The sequence below is a fragment of the Bufo gargarizans genome, chromosome 6, assembly GCF_014858855.1.
Source record: "Bufo gargarizans isolate SCDJY-AF-19 chromosome 6, ASM1485885v1, whole genome shotgun sequence".
NCBI classification, from domain to species: domain Eukaryota; kingdom Metazoa; phylum Chordata; class Amphibia; order Anura; family Bufonidae; genus Bufo; species Bufo gargarizans.
In genome coordinates, this window is record NC_058085.1 from 220,952,511 (window position 1) to 220,970,853 (window position 18,343).

An 18,343-nucleotide genomic window follows, 5' to 3' on the forward strand; every position below is an offset into this window, starting at 1 on the left:
GAAATTAAGTTTATTGGATTTACAGAAAGTGTGCTATAATTATTTAAACAAAATTAGGCAGGTGCATAAATTTGGGCACCACAAAAAAGAAATGAAATCAATATTTAGTAGATCCTACTTTTGCAGAAATTACAGCCTCTAAACGCTTCCTGTAGGCTCCAATAAGAGTCTGGATTCTGGTTGAAGGTATTTTGGACCATTCCTCTTTACAAAAGATCTTTAGTTCATTCAGGTTTGATGGCTTCCGAGCATGGACAGCTCTCTTTAAGTCACACCACAGATTTTCAATTATATTCAGGTCTGGGGACTGAGATGGCCATTCCAGAACGTTGTACTTGTTCCTCTGCATAAATGCCTTAGTGGATTTTGAGCAGTGTTTAGGGTCGTTGTCTTGTTGAAAGATCCTGCCCCAGCTGTCACAACCAGACAGCTGAGAAGCTCTGACAGAGGCCTTTCAGAACCTCCTCCTTGAATTTCTGTGTTGTGGTATTCAGCTCCTCCTCTCGTCAGCCTCTCTCAGCTGTCATGTGTTAATTGCTTCCCTTTAAATGCCTCCCCAGAATGCTTTTCTACGCGGCTTATATTACTTCCTGGAGTGTGTGTGCACGCTGATCTGTCCTCCTGTTTGCTTCAAAGCTAAGTGTACCTTTATCTGTTAATATCTGTTTGCTGGATCCCAGGTGACCCTGACTCCCTCCGTGTCTTGTGTAGGGAGCCGGTGGTCGTGTCCCCTCACTATTGTAGGATGCTCAGGGCTTTATAGTCAAGGTTCGTGGATATGCAAACCTCCACCATTCGGATCTTTGCATAGGCTGAGCAGCCAGGGAAAGTGCCAGGTCTTCTGCAGGGGTCTCCCTTGGTTCCTTAGTTTTTGGATCCAGCGAGTCGTTTATACATGTTGCTTTGCCTTGTTACCTGTATACATTCCGTGACACCAGCGCAGCTTCAGCTTTGTCACTGATTCCTGGACATTGGTCTCCAGAATCTGCTGATACTGAGTGGAATCCACGCATCCCTCAACTTTGACAAGATTCCCAGTCCCTGCACTGGCCACACAGCCCCACAGCATGATGGAACCACCACCATATTTTACTGTAGGTAGAAGGTGTTTTTCTTGGAATGCTGTGTTCTTTTTCCTCCATGCATAACGCCCTTGTTATGGCCAAATAACTCAATTTTAGTTTCATCAGTCCACAGCACCTTATTCCAAAATGAAGCTGGCTTGTCCAAATGTGCTTTATCCCACCTCAAGCGTCACTTTTTGTGCTGTGGGTGGAGAAAAGGCTTCCTCTGCATCACTCTTGCATACAGCATCTCCTTGTGTATAGTGTGCCGAATGGTTGAACGATGCACAGTGACTCCATCTGCAGCAAGATGATGTTGTAGGTCTTTGGTGCTGGTCTGTGGGTTGACTCTGACTGTTCTCACCATTCGTCGCTTCTGTCTATCCGAGATTTTTCTTGGTCTGCCACTTCGAGCCTTAACTTGAACTGAGCCTGTGGTCTTCCATTTCCTCAATATGTTTCTAACTGTGGAAACAGACAGATGAAATATCTGAGACAGCTTTCTCTATCCTTCCCTAGACCATGATGGTGAACAATCTTTGTCTTCAGGTCATTTGAGAGTTGTTTTAAGACCCCCATGTTGCTACTCTTCAGAGAAAATTAAAAGAGGAGGGAAACTTACAATTGACCCCCTTAAATACTCTTTCTCATAATTGGATTCACCTGTGTATGTAGTCAGGGGTCACTGAGCTTACCAAGCCAATTTGAGTTCCAATAATTAGTTCTAAAGGTTTTGGAATCAATAAAAACAACAGTGCCCAAATTTATGCACCTGCCTAATTTTGTTTAAACAATTATAGCACACTTTCTGTAAATCCAATAAACTTAATTTCACGTCTCAAATATCACTGTGTGTGTCTCCTATACAGGGAGTGCAGAATTATTAGGCAAATGAGTATTTTGACCACATCATCCTCTTTATGCATGTTGTCTTACTCCAAGCTGTATAGGCTCGAAAGCCTACTACCAATTAAGCATATTAGGTGATGTGCCTCTCTGTAATGAGAAGGGGTGTGGTCTAATTACATCAACACCCTATATCAGGTGTGCATAATTATTAGGCAACTTCCTTTCCTTTGGCAAAATGGGTCAAAAGAAGGACTTGACAGGCTCAGAAAAGTCAAAAATAGTGAGATATCTTGCAGAGGGATGCAGCACTCTTAAAATTTTAAAGCTTCTGAAGTGTGATCATCGAACAATCAAGCATTTCATTCAAAATAGTCAACAGGGTCGCAAGAAGCGTGTGGAAAAACCAAGGCGCAAAATAACTGCCCATGAACTGAGAAAAGTCAAGCGTGCAGCTGCCAAGATGCCACTTGCCACCAGTTTGGCCATATTTCAGAGCTGCAACATCACTGGAGTGCCCAAAAGCACAAGGTGTGCAATACTCAGAGACATGGCCAAGGTAAGAAAGGCTGAAAGACGACCACCACTGAACAAGACACACAAGCTGAAACGTCAAGACTGGGCCAAGAAATATCTCAAGACTGATTTTTCTAAGGTTTTATGGACTGATGAAATGAGAGTGAGTCTTGATGGGCCAGATGGATGGGCCCGTGGCTAGATTGGTAAAGGGCAGAGAGCTCCAGTCCGGCTCAGACGCCAGCAAGGTGGAGGTGGAGTACTGGTTTGAGCTGGTATCATCAAAGATGAACTTGTGGGGCCTTTTCGGGTTGAGGATGGAGTCAAGCTCAACTCCCAGTCCTACTGCCAGTTTCTGGAAGACACCTTCTTCAAGCAGTGGTACAGGAAGAAGTCTGCATCCTTCAAGAAAAACATGATTTTCATGCAGGACAATGCTCCATCACACGCGTCCAAGTACTCCACAGCGTGGCTGGCAAGAAAGGGTATAAAAGAAGAAAATCTAATGACATGGCCTCCTTGTTCACCTGATCTGAACCCCATTGAGAACCTGTGGTCCATCATCAAATGTGAGATTTACAAGGAGGGAAAACAGTACACCTCTCTGAACAGTGTCTGGGAGGCTGTGGTTGCTGCTGCACGCAACGTTGATGGTGAACAGATCAAAACACTGACAGAATCCATGGATGGCAGGCTTTTGAGTGTCCTTGCAAAGAAAGGTGGCTATATTGGTCACTGATTTGTTTTTGTTTTGTTTTTGAATGTCAGAAATGTATATTTGTGAATGTTGAGATGTTATATTGGTTTCACTGGTAAAAATAAATAATTGAAATGGGTATATATTTGTTTTTTGTTAAGTTGCCTAATAATTATGCACAGTAATAGTTACCTGCACACACAGATATCCCCCTAAAATAGCTAAAACTAAAAACAAACTAAAAACTACTTCCAAAAATATTCAGCTTTGATATTAATGAGTTTTTTGGGTTCATTGAGAACATGGTTGTTGTTCAATAATAAAATTAATCCTTAAAAATACAACTTGCCTAATAATTCTGCACTCCCTGTATATTTAACTGTCATTTTTTATCGTAACAACGAACGATTTATACAGGAAAATCATGACGATTAACAAGGTTGCCCAAACTTTTGCATCCCACTGTATATGATCTATGTCTCATTGGTGTATGTGCAGAGTGCAGCATGTGACATATGCATCAGTGGCATGTGAGCCATGTATTCGTTTCTTGTGTCCAACATGTGTCCAATAAGTGATTGGTGTGCGCTGCATGTGTCTTGTTTCTGACTAACCTAAGTGTAGGATATCCATATATGTGTAAATTCTGCCAAATGTACTGTATGTTTGTCTGCCATCATACTGCATCTTTAATATTTCTGTTATCACTGTAAGTGCTGATGAACACAACCATTAGATGTTTTGCCGGCTTCAAATTGTGGATCCGCAAAACATGGATACTGGACACGGAATGCACATGGAGTCTTATTTATTTTTTTGCAGCCCCATTGAAGTGAACGGTACAGACATGGAAAAAATATAAGTTAGCGTGCAGGAGCCCTAAGAAGGGCCCCCAGAATCAGTTACACTGCTGGGCCCTAAGTACCCCCGTCTGACACTGTATACGGGTATATCTGATTTAGGCTACATTCACATGACCGTATGAATGAGTCCACATCCATTCTGCAATTTTGTGAAATGGGCGCGTACCCATTCATTTCAATAGGGCTACAAAATACCTGTGCTGTTCGCATCCGTATTTCCGGTCCGCAGCCCCACAGAAAAAATGACACAAGTCCTATTCTTGTCCACAATTATGGTCGTGGCTACGGATACTGGAGCTATCGTGGTGAACACAGGAAACCTGAACGTGCCATATATTACATAGGCCTGGATTGTGCCCATAGCCGTGAAACGTGGGTAGCCTATAAGGGGCCAAAAAGCAAGGCAAAGGTTAGATTTAGTATTTATTGAAGGGTACATGAATTACAAAGCCAGTTTGCGGAAAACGTCTTCTATTTCCTGATGCGGATTGCGAATGTACCTGGTGAAGCAAGATGACTCCCAACGTCCCATTTTCTGAATAATATGACTGGGAACGTTATGCTGGAGGCTGCGGAAGCCGCCCCGATCCGAAACGAGTGACCTGAAATAGTTTTGGGATCGACTCCTAGGCCGGTGACTAAAAGTGAATGTGAGAAATGAATTGCGTGGTCGTGAGGGGCTTTGATTTGAAGGGTAGCAGCGGACTGTCTGGGGAGGAATGACCCAAGGAGCTGATTAATTGGTTGAACACCTGGACTGGGCACTATTTGTTGAAGGACCTGAAATACTTGACTGGGACTGGGGGTCCTGCTTGCGACGTTTTGGTGGAAAGTAATAGCAGGGTGAAATGGTCGAGGTTCCAAGTTAACTGGCTCTTGGTCAGACCCTTGGATTTTGGGGAGAAACCTGTGAATTCCCCTGGGCGCAAGAACCCATAGAAACCTAAGTACATGGCTGCTTTGATGATGGTGCTGGGAAGGTGCCCGAAAGGGTTGCTGTCTAGGGAATTGGAAAGTTTTCTGAACAGATCCCGGTTGCCTGGTGGGAGTGCATGGCAGACTGGTTTTTTGAATTCCCCTAAGGACAGCCCTGATGGCGGGGGATGCAAATATTGCCTTACTACCGGGATGCTTGAGGGTGGAATGGTATTGCACCCCTGCCATGTACAATCTGATGGAATTGTAGCCAAGTTTGAGGTGATGGTGGCAATAAGCTAAGAAGGCCATCAGATAGGTGGTCCTATCTGTGCCGCTGCTGGGGTAGAGACGTGAAAATTTTTGGAAGCTGTTCCAACCGGTTTTATAGTTTCTAGCTGTGTTGACTGACAGGGATTTTTGCATGAGGGATTTGGCGGATGAAATGATATGCGCTAGTCCATGCTCAGTGTCTTGAACTCCGGAGGGGACAATCCTGGCATGAGCTGGAAGAAACGGTTGAAATGAAAGCGTGACAGTTCGTCTGCCGTGGAGTTCTGGACACCCTGGATGTGTCTGCAAGAAATTTGGAAGTTGTGCTGTAGGGACAACCAAACTAGTTTGCGGACGAAAGGCATGATGTGGCGGGATTTGGACCTACCTTTAAGTAATGATGTCCACTACCGACTGATTGTTCGTGATGAATGTCACCGGGGAGTTGGCCCACTGCTTGCCCTAAACTTTTGCGGCCGCTACGATTGGGTAGATCTCTAGGAGGGGGGAGGATCTGAGGTACTCACTGAGCGAAGAGATCTCGGGGGGCCAGTGGCCCGTGAACCACTGGGTGTTGTAGATGGCCGCAAAACACCGGGAGGCAGCGGTGTCGGAGAAAATTGTTGGAGAAGAGGGAAACCATTGGGGGACGAAAAGGGAGATCCCATTCCAGTGGGTCAGGAAGGAATTCCACATGGTGAGATCTGCCATTGCGTGTGTGCGGCCAGGACTATTTGGGAGTCCTGCTCTGCAGCCATTGGTGGCCGATTCAGGACTCTGGACAAGAAGGCCTTACCCTGGGGCATGATCCTGGCGGCGAAATTCAGCATGCCTAGCAGAGATTGTAAGTCCTGCTTTGAGACGACCCTGCAACCCACAAATCTGGAAATGACCTCCTTGATTTTTGACAGCTTGTCCTCGGACAACCTCGCTTCCATTTTGCGGGTATCTAAGACCACGCCGAGAAATATGAGGGTGGTTGAGGGTCCTTCGATCTTGGTAGGAGCGACAGGGATGTTGAGGCTGGTGAAAACCTGGAGTAGGCTGTCAAGTTTGCAAGGTGGGACGTCTGGTTGCTCTATCAAGAGAAAGTCATCCAGGTAGTGGATGACCATGGGGCACCCACAATGGTTGACCAGGACCCAGTGGAGGGCCTGGGCGAACTGGTCGAACAACCATGGACTACTTTTTGAGCCAAAAGTGAGGCGGTTGGCGAAGTAGTACGAGTCATCCCATTTGATGCCGTAGAATTTTCAGAGTTGCGGGTTGATGGGCAGCAGCTTGAAGGCGTCCGCCAGGTCAGCCTTGGACAGCCAGGCCCCCTGGCCCGCCAGGAGGATGAGAGCGATGGCTTCCCCGAGAGAAGAGTACTTCATCGAGAACTCCTCAGACGGAACCAGGGAGTTGAGGCTGGGAATGTGAGAAACATAAGGAGCTGAAAGGTCATAAATTAATCTTTTTTTATTGGAAAATATTTTGGTTACGATGCTGATAGGGTTAATCCTCCAGTAGTCAAACGGAATGCTGGAGAAAGGGCCTATGAGGAAACCCTTTTCCAGTTCCGCCTGGACCAGAGGACCCACCGAAGCGGCATTGGAAATGGCGGACCTGAGGTTGGGGCCTTCCCAAGATGACTGAGGAAGAGCCACGAGACCAGTGTGGAATCCTTCCTTGAAACCGTCGATGAGGAAGCAAACTTGGTGGGGATTATGATGGTCACAGAGAAGTGCAGCTAAAAGGTCCACGTTGACTATGCCTAGTCACTTGTTCCTCCACGATCTATTTGGGCAAACCAACAGGGGGTGGGCCCTGAAACAAGTGGAGCAGATGTGGAGTGCTCTGCACTGGTTGTAGTTGCACTGGAGGTGCGTTGCGTTTGCGGTCCCCGGCTAAATGCTTGGAGCGACCTGAAGAAACGTGACAACGCTTGTGACCGGATAAATATGAATAAAGAGGGGATCGGTACCTTGAAATTCCAACTGGTCTACCGAGGGCTCAGATCCTGATGATTCTTGGCGGTGTGGACGAAATCGGGTCTTTGACTGAGATAAAAGTAACAGTTTTGGTGGAGGGCCAGTGGTCAGTGAAAAAAGGGGGATGTGAGAGGACGAGATGTGGCCTAAATGGCGTGAACAGGCGTGAGACGTATACGATGGACGTGGGCTGAATGAGACGTAAATGACTGACATGGCATGAATAACGAAAACAGGCGAAGACGTGACTGATGGTTGTGATCAGATCATAAAACAGGCGTGATACATGACGGACGGACTAAAACATGAAAGACAGATGAGAGCTGGATGATGTGAAGCGTGGGCAGACGTGGTCGGAATGATACCAACAAGCACGAGACGTAAATGACAGACGTGGGCTGAACAAATGGAAACAGGCGTGAGACGTGAATGACGGACGCGGCCTGAATAACGAAAACAGGCGTGAAACGTAAAGACAGACGTGGCCTGAATAACGAAACAGGCGTGAGACGTAAAGACAGACTTGGTCTGAATAACGAAAACAGGCGTGAAAACAGAAATGACTGACGTGGCCTGAATAACGAAAAAGGCGTGAAAACAGAAATGACGGACGTGGCCTGAATAACGAAAACAGGCGTGAGGCGGAAGGACGGAAACAGGTGTGAGACGTGAAGACAGACAAGGCCTGAATAACGAAAACAGGCGTGAGACATGAAGACAGACGCGGCCTGGATGTTGGAAAACAGGCTGGGACAAGGGTGACATGGGGGACGTAAAACCGGACGTGCATGACAAACAAATGTTGTGACCTTGAGACAGGCATGGACGTGGACGATGTCACGAGGGTGTCAAGAGCCACGTCTGACGTTGTACCCGGGGTCAGGAAGTCGCAGCGGGTGGCTGCGCGCTCTATGTCTAAAGATCACGCTGTTTCTTAATGATAGTTTTCTGTGTTTGCCTTGTGACTCAGGGATCCGTAGCTTCTCCTCCTCAGCTGTTTCTTGTCTGTCACTCCCAATCTCCTTATATTCTCCTCTCTCACTTCTCTGGTTGCCAGATATAGAGCTTCCTGCCTGGACTTCTATACTGACCCACTAGAGCTGTGAATCCTGGTTGTTGTTCCAGAGTGTTACCCTCCGGATCCCTGTTGGGCTTTTTGTTGTCTTCTGTTGTCGCCCACCTGGGATTATATGTTGTCTGTATTGTTTGTCCTCCCCTTGGTGTTTTCCTTTAGCGTTAGTGGTGCGGACTAGTGTTCCCACCGCCCTATTCACTATCTAGGGCTCATCTTAGGGTCAGGGTTTTAGGCACGCGATCGGCTCTTTTCAGAAGGAACCGGAAGGTAGCTCTGTAACATTTTTTTTTTAAATTGCAAACGTGGCGGGGTTATTTTATTTTTTTGCAACATGTGGCGGGTTTATGGTGATTTTACATTTTTTTTGCAAACATGTGGCGGGGTTATCTTTTTGTTTTTTTATTTTTCTTCTTGTGTTTCACGTTTGGTACTTGGTTATTGTGTGCTTGTGGGGTGGGGAGACTTTCTGCGACTCCCTCCAGGTGAGCATGCGCAGGGAGACATCGCCGGAGAGAAGGGGCGTGGATGATGAGGAGCCGGCCCCGCCCCCTCACCGGGATTGCGAGGAAGCCGGACGGTGGAGGGGCCGACCATACAGTCTGCCGGGTAGCCCCAGGAATGCATCGGGCGAGGTGGGGGAGGAAATGGAGGGGCGCTGGACTTGGGGTGGCTGGGTGGTGACGATGAGCGGCACTAGGTGAAGGAGGGCGGAGAGAAGGGGCGTGGATGAGGAGGAGCCGGCCCCGCCCCCCCCCCCCACCGGGACTGCAAGGGAGCCGGACGGTGGAGAGGCAGACCGCGCCGTCTGCCGGGCAGCCCCTGGAGCGCAACGGTCGAGGTGAGCTGAAGTGTGGAGGGGCGCCGGATTTGGGGTGACTGGGTGCTGAGGACGGGAGGCGCTGGGTGAAGGAGGCCGGGCGGTGGGCGGAAACGGGGGCCGGTGCCGGACCACCCTCCCCTGGTGACCGTGGAGCGGCAGTGAGGTTGGGGGTGGAACAGCGGTGTCCGTGGCCGGCAGGAGGTAGCGGAAGCAGCTGGCAATGTTGTGTGGAGCGTGGGTGGCGTGTGTACTTGAGGTTGGACAGCCTACGGAATTAGCCGCGATGGTGAGGAAGCGCGTGGAGGAGGCCAAAACATACTTACCTTGCCGGAGCAGTGTTCGTACGGGACTGGCGAAACCAAAGTGGGATGCACGAGATGATGCCAGCGTCGGATGACCGTGGGAGGGGGGCTTATAAAGCCTACGCCCCTCCCACAATCACAGGCTGCAACTGCCTTGACAATTGTGACAAATTAATTTGTAATGAATCAGATTTCTTGCCAAGGTTCGGCGAATCGACCAAATCTAATTTTTCTAAACTTTGCTCATCACTAGTACGCAATATTAAACAGTGCCATTAAAAAGTACTACTTTTTCCCTGAAAAAACAACAACCCCTTATAAGGCTGCATCAGATAGATGTTTTAATAAAATAAAAAAACATGCTGGTGTAAGATGCACCGTCTGTAAGGGAACTGGTTGATACATGGCAGGTGCCAGTTTTATTGTGTGCTGTATGATTTTCCAAGCAAAAGGAGCAGGCTGGGACACTGGAGGTGGGGAGAAGGTTTCTTTCTCTTCTTCCCCTCCTTCCCTCACTACTCCCGCCCTCCTTTGTTTCTCCTTGTCTTTGTATGACGTTGGGCATTTGAGCGCAGAGGTTTCAGCTGTGCACATGAATGAGGACGGCTTCATGCTCCAATCCTGCATCCACCTTGGCACCAGTATAGTGCATCTATTTTCATTTTGTCTATGTGTGCAGCGCTTTTGCGGAGCACACCCCTGACACCCCTTAAAATCCAGGCACATATTTGTAGTTAGTTATTGAGGAGCAACATGGCTGAGACATCCTAATACATGGACTTAGTTGCTTCGACCTGACTGCTCTCAGAATAACATGGACGTTATCTCGTTGGTCCTGGGCATCCTGAGCTTTGCACAAGGTACCAGTTATCTCAACATCTTTTGTCTGTCAGTAGGTCACAGCTTGATGTACAGGGTGGCCAAATAGTCATGACATGTGTGGCTTCTGAAATAGCTTCTTCCTTCCAGTACATTATGAATGATAAAAACAAAAAAAATATATATATATATATATATGTATGTTTCACACTAGTAAAATTCATTCTCAGGGCCCACTGTACATGCAAATACTACCTGCTTACATAAGCAGACAGCAGATAGGTGTTTAAATAAATAAAAAACATGCTGGGGTAGATGCTCAAGATCAATGATTAATGGGTAAACTTTGAGAGCATGGGGAAAGAGGATACTGGCTGGCCTTCCCCTGTGCCTAGAAGTCATCTAAGCCAGCCAATTAATCTATAATAATAAAGTGGGCAGTTTGGTAAATAATCTACCCAGTTTTTATATGGACATTGGCTATTTGCAATGTCAGGCAGCAATCTACTGTGCCATGTGCCACTTCTGCAGGTAGTGGGGGACTGGGGGCCCACCTTTGTCTATGGCCCATTAGGGGATTCATCTGTTCCTCTGTAGGCCAATATGAGGCTATATACACATACCTGACCATATACAATTTCATCTATTGCTGGAGCTTTATGGCAAGTGTCTGTAAAAAGCCTGTACCGGTGGTTCACATGTCATAAAAATTTACTGCATATGATTTTAAGTAAACATTTTTTTACTTTTTTTTTTGCCAATGAAGCAACATTTTATTGCACAAGAAACTACAACAAAACAGAAGATTGAAATGGTCAATTAACTGCTAGAGAAACATAAGTTGAATGACTTTGAAATGACAAACCAATTAACCCCTTTGCGATCTCCACATGTACAGGCGGGAGTCTGCATTTTAAAGACTGTGCCCGCTCACAAGTGCAGCAGACGCCAAATCCTTCAGATTTATAGGGCCAGATTTATCATTAGCTCAGGTCAGAATAATGGAGTGAAAAAGTCCCCATAAAAAGTGTTTTCTTATGTAAATGAATCTCTAGACAGATTTACTATTGGGACTATTTAAAAAGTCGCATAAAAAGTCGAAATTTCACTCCAGTGAGGACCATGCTTATCTTATGAGACTTTTTAATAGAACATGCGACTTTTTCATAAAAACGTCAATGACTTTTGTGAAGCTGCTACCGTCAAACCACATTTATTACAGTCTTAAAGGGCCGATCATGAATCTGACTTGGCTAAAACTGACTTTAGCCATATGTTAAAGTGGAGTGAGCTGTCAGAGTCATGATAAATCTGGCCCATAGTGTTTAAAACACCTGCGATCAGCATTTAAAATATAACAATATTTATCCCATATGGCAAATGGCATAATGGAAAGAAAAATTCTAAATGGTCCATTCACCATTTTTTATCAGTTCGCCTCCCAAAAAAATAGAATCAAAAGTGATCAAAAAGTCACACTTCAAAATGATATCAACGAAAAGCACAGATTACCCTGCTAAAAATGAGCCCTCAGACAACTCTGTAAAAATAACTACACAAAAAATATGGCCATGAATTTTTTTTTTCATTTTTTCAAGGTAAAAAAAAAAAATTGGTATTAAAATGCTGTAGAAGTGTGGTATTGTTGTAATCGTATATTAGACAATGGTATCAGTGGCTCACCTATTACAGACCTTGGAGTAGGTGCTCACTCTGGTGCATACCCATCGCCCAAGTGAAGAAGGGTTTGTAATAACAGAGTAAGGCCTCATGCACACAACAGTTTTTTTTCATGGTCCGTAAAACGGGGTTCCGTTGTTCTGTGATCCGTGTCAGTTTTTTTTCCGTGTGTCTTCCGTGATTTTTGGAGGATCACCACTCATGAGGGAAAGTAAAAAAAAATGCCGTTTTGGTGTCCGCCTGGCCGAGCGGAGCCAAAAGCATCCGTACTGACTTACAATGCAGGTCAATGGGGACGGATCCGTTTGACGTTGACACAATATGGTACAATTGCAAACGGATCCGTCCCCCATTGACTTTCAATGTAAAGTCAGGGTATATTTTAACTTGAAGCGTCCCCATGTGGTGATGGGGACGCTTCAAGTTAAAATATACCCTGACTTTACATTGAAAGTCAATGGGGGACGGATCAGTTTGCAATTGCACCATATTGTGTCGACGTCAAATGGATCCGTCCCCATTGACTTGCATTGTAAGTCGGGACGGATGCGTTTGGCTCCGCACGGCCAGGCGGACACCAAAACGACTATGTTAGAATATACCATCGGATTTGAGTCATATCGTGAAAACTCAGATCCTACAGTATATTCTAACACAGAAGCTTTCCCATAGTGATGGGGACGCTTCAAGTTAGAATATACTAAGAACTGTGTACATGACTGTCCCCTGCTGCCTAGGGCCGTAATATATGTATGGGAGCACAACTGGGGCCGTAATATATGTATGGGGGCACAACTGGGGCCATAGTATATCGTGTGCGTGAGGCCTAAGGCTAGGTTTACACAACGACATGTGTCGAGCGCCATTTTGTCGCACTATTTTATAATAGTCTATGGTGTCGCACTGCAACATGCGACATGATAGTCACAAGAAATCCATTTGAAATGGATTTTTCTGCGACTGTCACGTTGCAGTCGCAGCATGTCGCTTGTCGTAGTGAGACACCATAAACTACCATTATTAATTGTTGCGCGACATTGGTGTGACAAAATGTTGCGCAAGTTGTGCCCTGTCGCGTGACAAATGTGGTCGTGTAGACCTAGCCTAATGGAGGGCATTCAAATTATTGGTGAGGCACGGATCTGAGCTTAATTAAAATATTTTTACTATTTATTCATAAAAATAAAATAGTAATTGGAAAAATAAAATAAATAACATATAAAATCACTTTGTCTCTATAAATACAAGCTTGTAAATGTGCCAGGATAGAGTATAGATTCCAATGGTTTAGGAGCGGCACTTAAATCCCTTAGGTAATTAGGAGATTAGAAACAAAGTGAAATAAAAGATAGGTGATCACCTATAGCTAATTAGCTGGTCACAATTTGCTGGGGGGGAAAAAATAATAATAATAATAAATAAATAATAATAATAATAATAATATATCTTATTATCATGAAAACAAGGGAGTTGGATGCAATTGTGTATGTGTGTATATATAATAGCCTGAATCAGGGCTGAAAATTAATGGCAAACAATCTGGTGCCTGTATAATGGGGTGTCACAAATTGGCTGCATATGACAATATGTAACAGCCAGTTACCTGGTTATGTTGTTATATTGTTTCCTGTCTGTGAAACAAATAGCAGCAGATATAATAGTGCAAAGTCCTTTGACTGATGTCCAGAAAATATACAAATAGCCAGTTAAAACTTTGATTCCCTTGTGCAGTTAGGGCTCCATATAAGGGTTTCTGTTTAATCAGAGAATTCAATTGTATCTGGTTACTGAGATATTGCTGTCCTGAATCATACGTTCTGCTTCAATATAGAATAATATAGTAGTCTATAGTAACAATAACATTTGTACGTTACCTCTGCCAGTTGTATCAGGTGTAGTCCCGTTTTGGGTTGTCCTGCAGAGTGAAGCTGAGTTGCTCATCCTGCCAGTCTCGGCGTCCCACGTGGCATCCCATGTGGTTTGCCTCAGCTGTTATATGTTCTCCGCTTGTTCTGTGAAACAACCACAGCGGGTATACAGGGTCAGTGTTGGTATGTTTCTCTGGGGTTCACTTCGGGTTGTATACAATATTCCTGGACCAGTAGAGATAAAAAGGGCAAAATAAATTTGAGTAAGAAGCAAACAGTTATTGAATAAATCAGAAAATGGACACTTCTGAAATGAATAATGATTTTTAGTCACGATCTGACAGGTTGGCTGGTATGGTTCCCCAGACCGTTTCAGAACTATTCTGGCTCCTTCCTCAGTGGGTACTAGACAGCCAACTAATCTGCATACTTTATATTCAGTAGTCAATCGTCCTTCTGGGTGGAAACCTAATTAATTATGAAATGTAAAAGATGGACCAGATCGTTTATCATATGATGCGTATGCTCCATTCCGCTATAATACTCTCAAAACTGTGCTCATTTTTGAGAGTATTAATATTTTGGTGATAGGTCCTTTTATTCGGTGGTGAGTGTAGTAGTTGCAGAAGGAGGAGGGGAGATCGAGGTGCTGCTAAAACAGCCTGATGCTCGATCTCCCGTCCTCAAAGGGCACCCACCCCTAATTCTACAGAAATCGAAAAAGTTCCATTTCTGCGTTAAGCCCTCTGGGTGTTAAACTCATAGATCCTTCTAGATTCTAGATATCCCCCCCCCCAATATATAACTAAAATATTAATACTCAAAAATGAACACTGTCATGCCCTCCTCTGACTATTTGCGGAGGTCGGCCAGAATAGCAGCACCTGTTTAGTTTTTTGTTTTGGAGTCGAACTGGATCCGCCTCTCATCAGGTGCACTGGGCGGGATCATTAGTTTAAATAGCACTCTATCCCAGTGCTCTGAGCGGGTTATAGAAATCATTCTGGCCTTGGAGGCAAGGAAGGAAGGTTGTCTGTTCCAGCTCAGAAAAAGATAAGTGTGATTTTAGTTTTTGTTTGCTGTCTTGATTGTGTTGGTGTCATCTCTCCCATCCAGGTTCTGTGCGAGCAGGCTGCTCATATTCCCCTTTTCACCATCTCAGGGAATCTAGGGTGTTTTAGCCCAGGCACGAGGACACTTCATTCCTACCATTCAGGTCTGAATGTGGGCTGAGCAGAGCAGGGAGAGAAGTCAGGAATTTGCTAGGAGGTGACCATTCCCCTGCTTCTCGCCTAGAGCCTGGTTTGCTGGTTTTTCTGTATGTCTGATATCCCGTCCGCCGTGACATTATAACCCGCCATACTTTGACTGTCATTGCTCAGCGGTTTTGTGATGGCGTCAATTGATACGTTAGTTAACCGCATGCAGGGGCTATCCCTAGAGGTTGCGGAGCTACGTGGTTCGGTCACTCAGTGTCAGAATGCTCTGGCATCAGGAGGTGGTCAAATTTATGTGGAGCCTAAAGTTGCTCTTCCTGATCGATTTGCAGGGGGGACGGATAACTGTCCGTTTTAGAGAGTCTTGCAAATTATATTTTCGGCTGCGTCCATCGTCTTCGGGTGATGAAAGTCAGAGGATAGGTATAAGTCATTTTTCTGCTTAAGGGGCCGCGCAATCCTGGGCCTTTTCTCTGCCGCACGGTTCCTGGGCCCTCCAGTCGGTAGAGGAATTTTTTAAGGCTCTGGAATTAATCTACGATGACCGAGATCAGGTCTCGGTGGCGGAATCGAGATTATGTAATTTATTTCAGGGTGAACATGCAGAGGCTTACTGTGTTGAGTTTAGGAGATGGGAAGTGGAATGATCCCGCGTTACGAAGTAAGTTTTGTCAGGGGTTATCTGAGAGATTGAAAGATGCCCTTGCTTTCCATGAGTACCCAGATTCTTTGGAGAATGCAATGTCTTTAGCAGTAAGGTTAGATAGACGTATCAGAGAAAGGAGTAGGGCTCCCTCCGCGCAAGGGATCCCTTCTGTGAGTGGTTTCGTCTCGACTGTCTCCCCGGGTGATGTTACAGGTAACTCTGGGGTAGCGGAGGTACACATGCAGCTGGGTAAAGTTTCTTGCTGTTCTGATAGTAGAAACTTTAGTAGATTGCACAAACTGTGTTACTACTGTGGGAAAAGTAGTCATTTTGTTTTGGCTCGTCCTTTTGTTAAACCGCAGGTGGAAGAGAAAAAGGAAAAAAAAAAAACTTTCCTGACTCTTGGTGGTGTGAATGGTGTGGTAGAGCAGGCAGGTATGCAAGCTCCCTGCAATTCCCGTTTTCTCCTTCCAGCTATGGTGGCGCTAGAGGCAAGAGACATTTTTGTTGAAGTATTCATTAACTGTGGTGCTGGGGTAAACCTAATTGACTTTCTTTTTCTTCAGAGTCTGGGTCTAAGTACGTGCACTTTAGAAAAAAAGATTTGGGTTTTTGCAATTGATTCTTCCCCTCTTTCTCAAAGGAGTCTCACTCACATTGCTCATGGTATTCACTTAAGGGTGGGTGATTCACATGTTGAGATTATGTCTTGTTTTGTCATGAAGGATCCTATAGTTTTGGGGTTACCATGGTTGACTAAACATAACCCAATTATAGATTGGCAAGCGAGACATTGGTTGGAGTGAGTTTTGTTTGGATAATTGTCTGGGCACATCTATCTCTGGTGTGTCCACTATGGCTTTACCTCAGTACCTCTCAGATTTTGCGGATGTCTTTTTGGAGGGTGGGGCTCAGGAACTGCCCCCTCATCGTGACTATGATTGTCCAGTTAATCTCATTCCAGGGGCTAAGTTGCCAAAGTCTCGGCTTTACAACCTCTCTCAACCCGAAAGAGAGGTCATGCAAAAGTATATCGCCGAGAGTTTGGCAAAAGGTCATATTAGGCCATCTAAGTCTCCGGTGGCAGTAAGTTTGTTCTTTGTAAAAAAATAAATAAAAATAAATGAATTGAACCGTATTACGGTCCGGGATCCATATCCCCTGCAGTTGATCACTGACCTTTTTGATCAGATTGTTGGAGCCAAGGTGTTCTCCAAGTTGGATTTGAGAGGGGCCTACAATCTGATCAGAATCAAGGAAGGGGATGAGTGGAAAATGGCCTTCAATACGCACGAGGGACATTTTGAGAACCTGGTTATGCCTTTTGGGTTGACGAACGCGCCAGCAGTATTTCAGCGATTCGTCAATGATATTTTTTATCATTTGGTGGGGAGGTTCATAGTAGTTTACCTGGATGACATTTTAATTTACTCTCCCGATCTAAAGACCCATCAGGATCATGTGTGACAGGTTTTGACGATCCTTCAGGAGAATAAATGATATGCCAAATTGAAGAAATGTTTGTTTGCGGTGCAGGAGCTTTCGTTCTTGGGATATCTGCTTTCTGATTCTGGTTTTCGTATGGACCCCGAAAAGGTCCGGGCGGTTCTGGAATGGGACCGACCAGAGAATCAGAAAGCTTTGATGCGGTTCTTGGGGTTTACGAATTATAGAAAATTTATTTCAAACTATTCTACCATTGTAAAACCTCTCACTGATATGACTAAGAAGGGCGCCGACGTCTCTGTCTGGTTGAATGAGGCATTACAGGCCTTTTCGGCTATTAAGGAGCGTTTTGCGTCTGCTCCCATTCTGGTGCAGCCGGATGTGTCTCAGCCATTCATTGTAGAGGTTGATGCATCAGAAGTGGGAGTTGGAGCGGTGCTGTTGCAGAGTTCATCCCCGGGCAAATGGGTTCCGTGTGCCTTTTTCTCCAAGAAGCTCTCGGTCGCCGAGAGGAATTATGATGTTGGAGATAGAGAGTTGTTGGCTATCAAGTTGGCCTTTGAGAAATGGCGTCACTGGTTGGAGGGGGCGTCTCACCCCGTTACAGTATATACAGACCATAAGAATTTGGCTTACCTGCAATCTGCCAAGCGTCTGAACCCTAGACAGGCCAGATGATCACTGTTTTTTACCAGGTTCAATTTTGTGGTTGCCTTTCGCCCTGGGGTTAAGAACGTCAAGTCAGATGCCTTGTTTCGCAGCCTCCCTGGGGGAGGTGATTCAGAGGATCCTGCTCCGATTTTGGCTGATGGGGTGGCGGTCTCCGCTCTGTACCCTGAATTGGTATTGCGATACAAGGTGTTCAAGGAACATCACGATACTGTCCTTGATGGACATCCTGGTGGTAAGCCCACCTGTGATCTGGTGTCCCGGAGGTTCTGGTGGCCAGGGTTACGTAAGAGCATTGAGGATTACGTGACAGCTTGTGAAACCTGTGCTCGGTCAAAGGTTGCTCATACTCGACCAGCTGGTTCACTGCTTCCTTTGTCTATTCCGTCTCTTCCTTGGACACACTTGTCTATGGACTTTATTACGGATCTGCCGAGTTCCTCCGGGAGAACAGTGTTTTTGGTGGTAGTTGACCGTTTCAGTAAAATGGCTCAGTTTATATCATTAGCTAGTCTGCCTGACGCCAAGACTCTTGCGCAGATTTTTGTGGATAATATTGTGAAATTGCATGGTATTCCTTCGGATGTGGTCTCTGATAGGGGCACGCAGTTTGCCTCCAGGTTTTGGAGGGCGTTCTGCTCTCAGCTTGGCATT

At 45.5% G+C, this 18,343-nt stretch overlaps 1 protein-coding gene across 1 annotated transcript in view; it reads left to right on the plus strand.

The window, feature by feature from the left end:
• The first annotated feature begins 10,108 nt into the window (after positions 1-10,108).
• Positions 10,109-18,343, plus strand: part of LOC122942090 (transmembrane protein 132A-like) — a 1,044,148-nt gene continuing 1,035,913 nt past the window's right edge. Inside the window, 1 exon segment of the mRNA XM_044299585.1 lies at positions 10,109-10,204. Coding sequence (XP_044155520.1) covers positions 10,159-10,204 — 46 coding nt within the window. The 5' untranslated portion in view covers positions 10,109-10,158.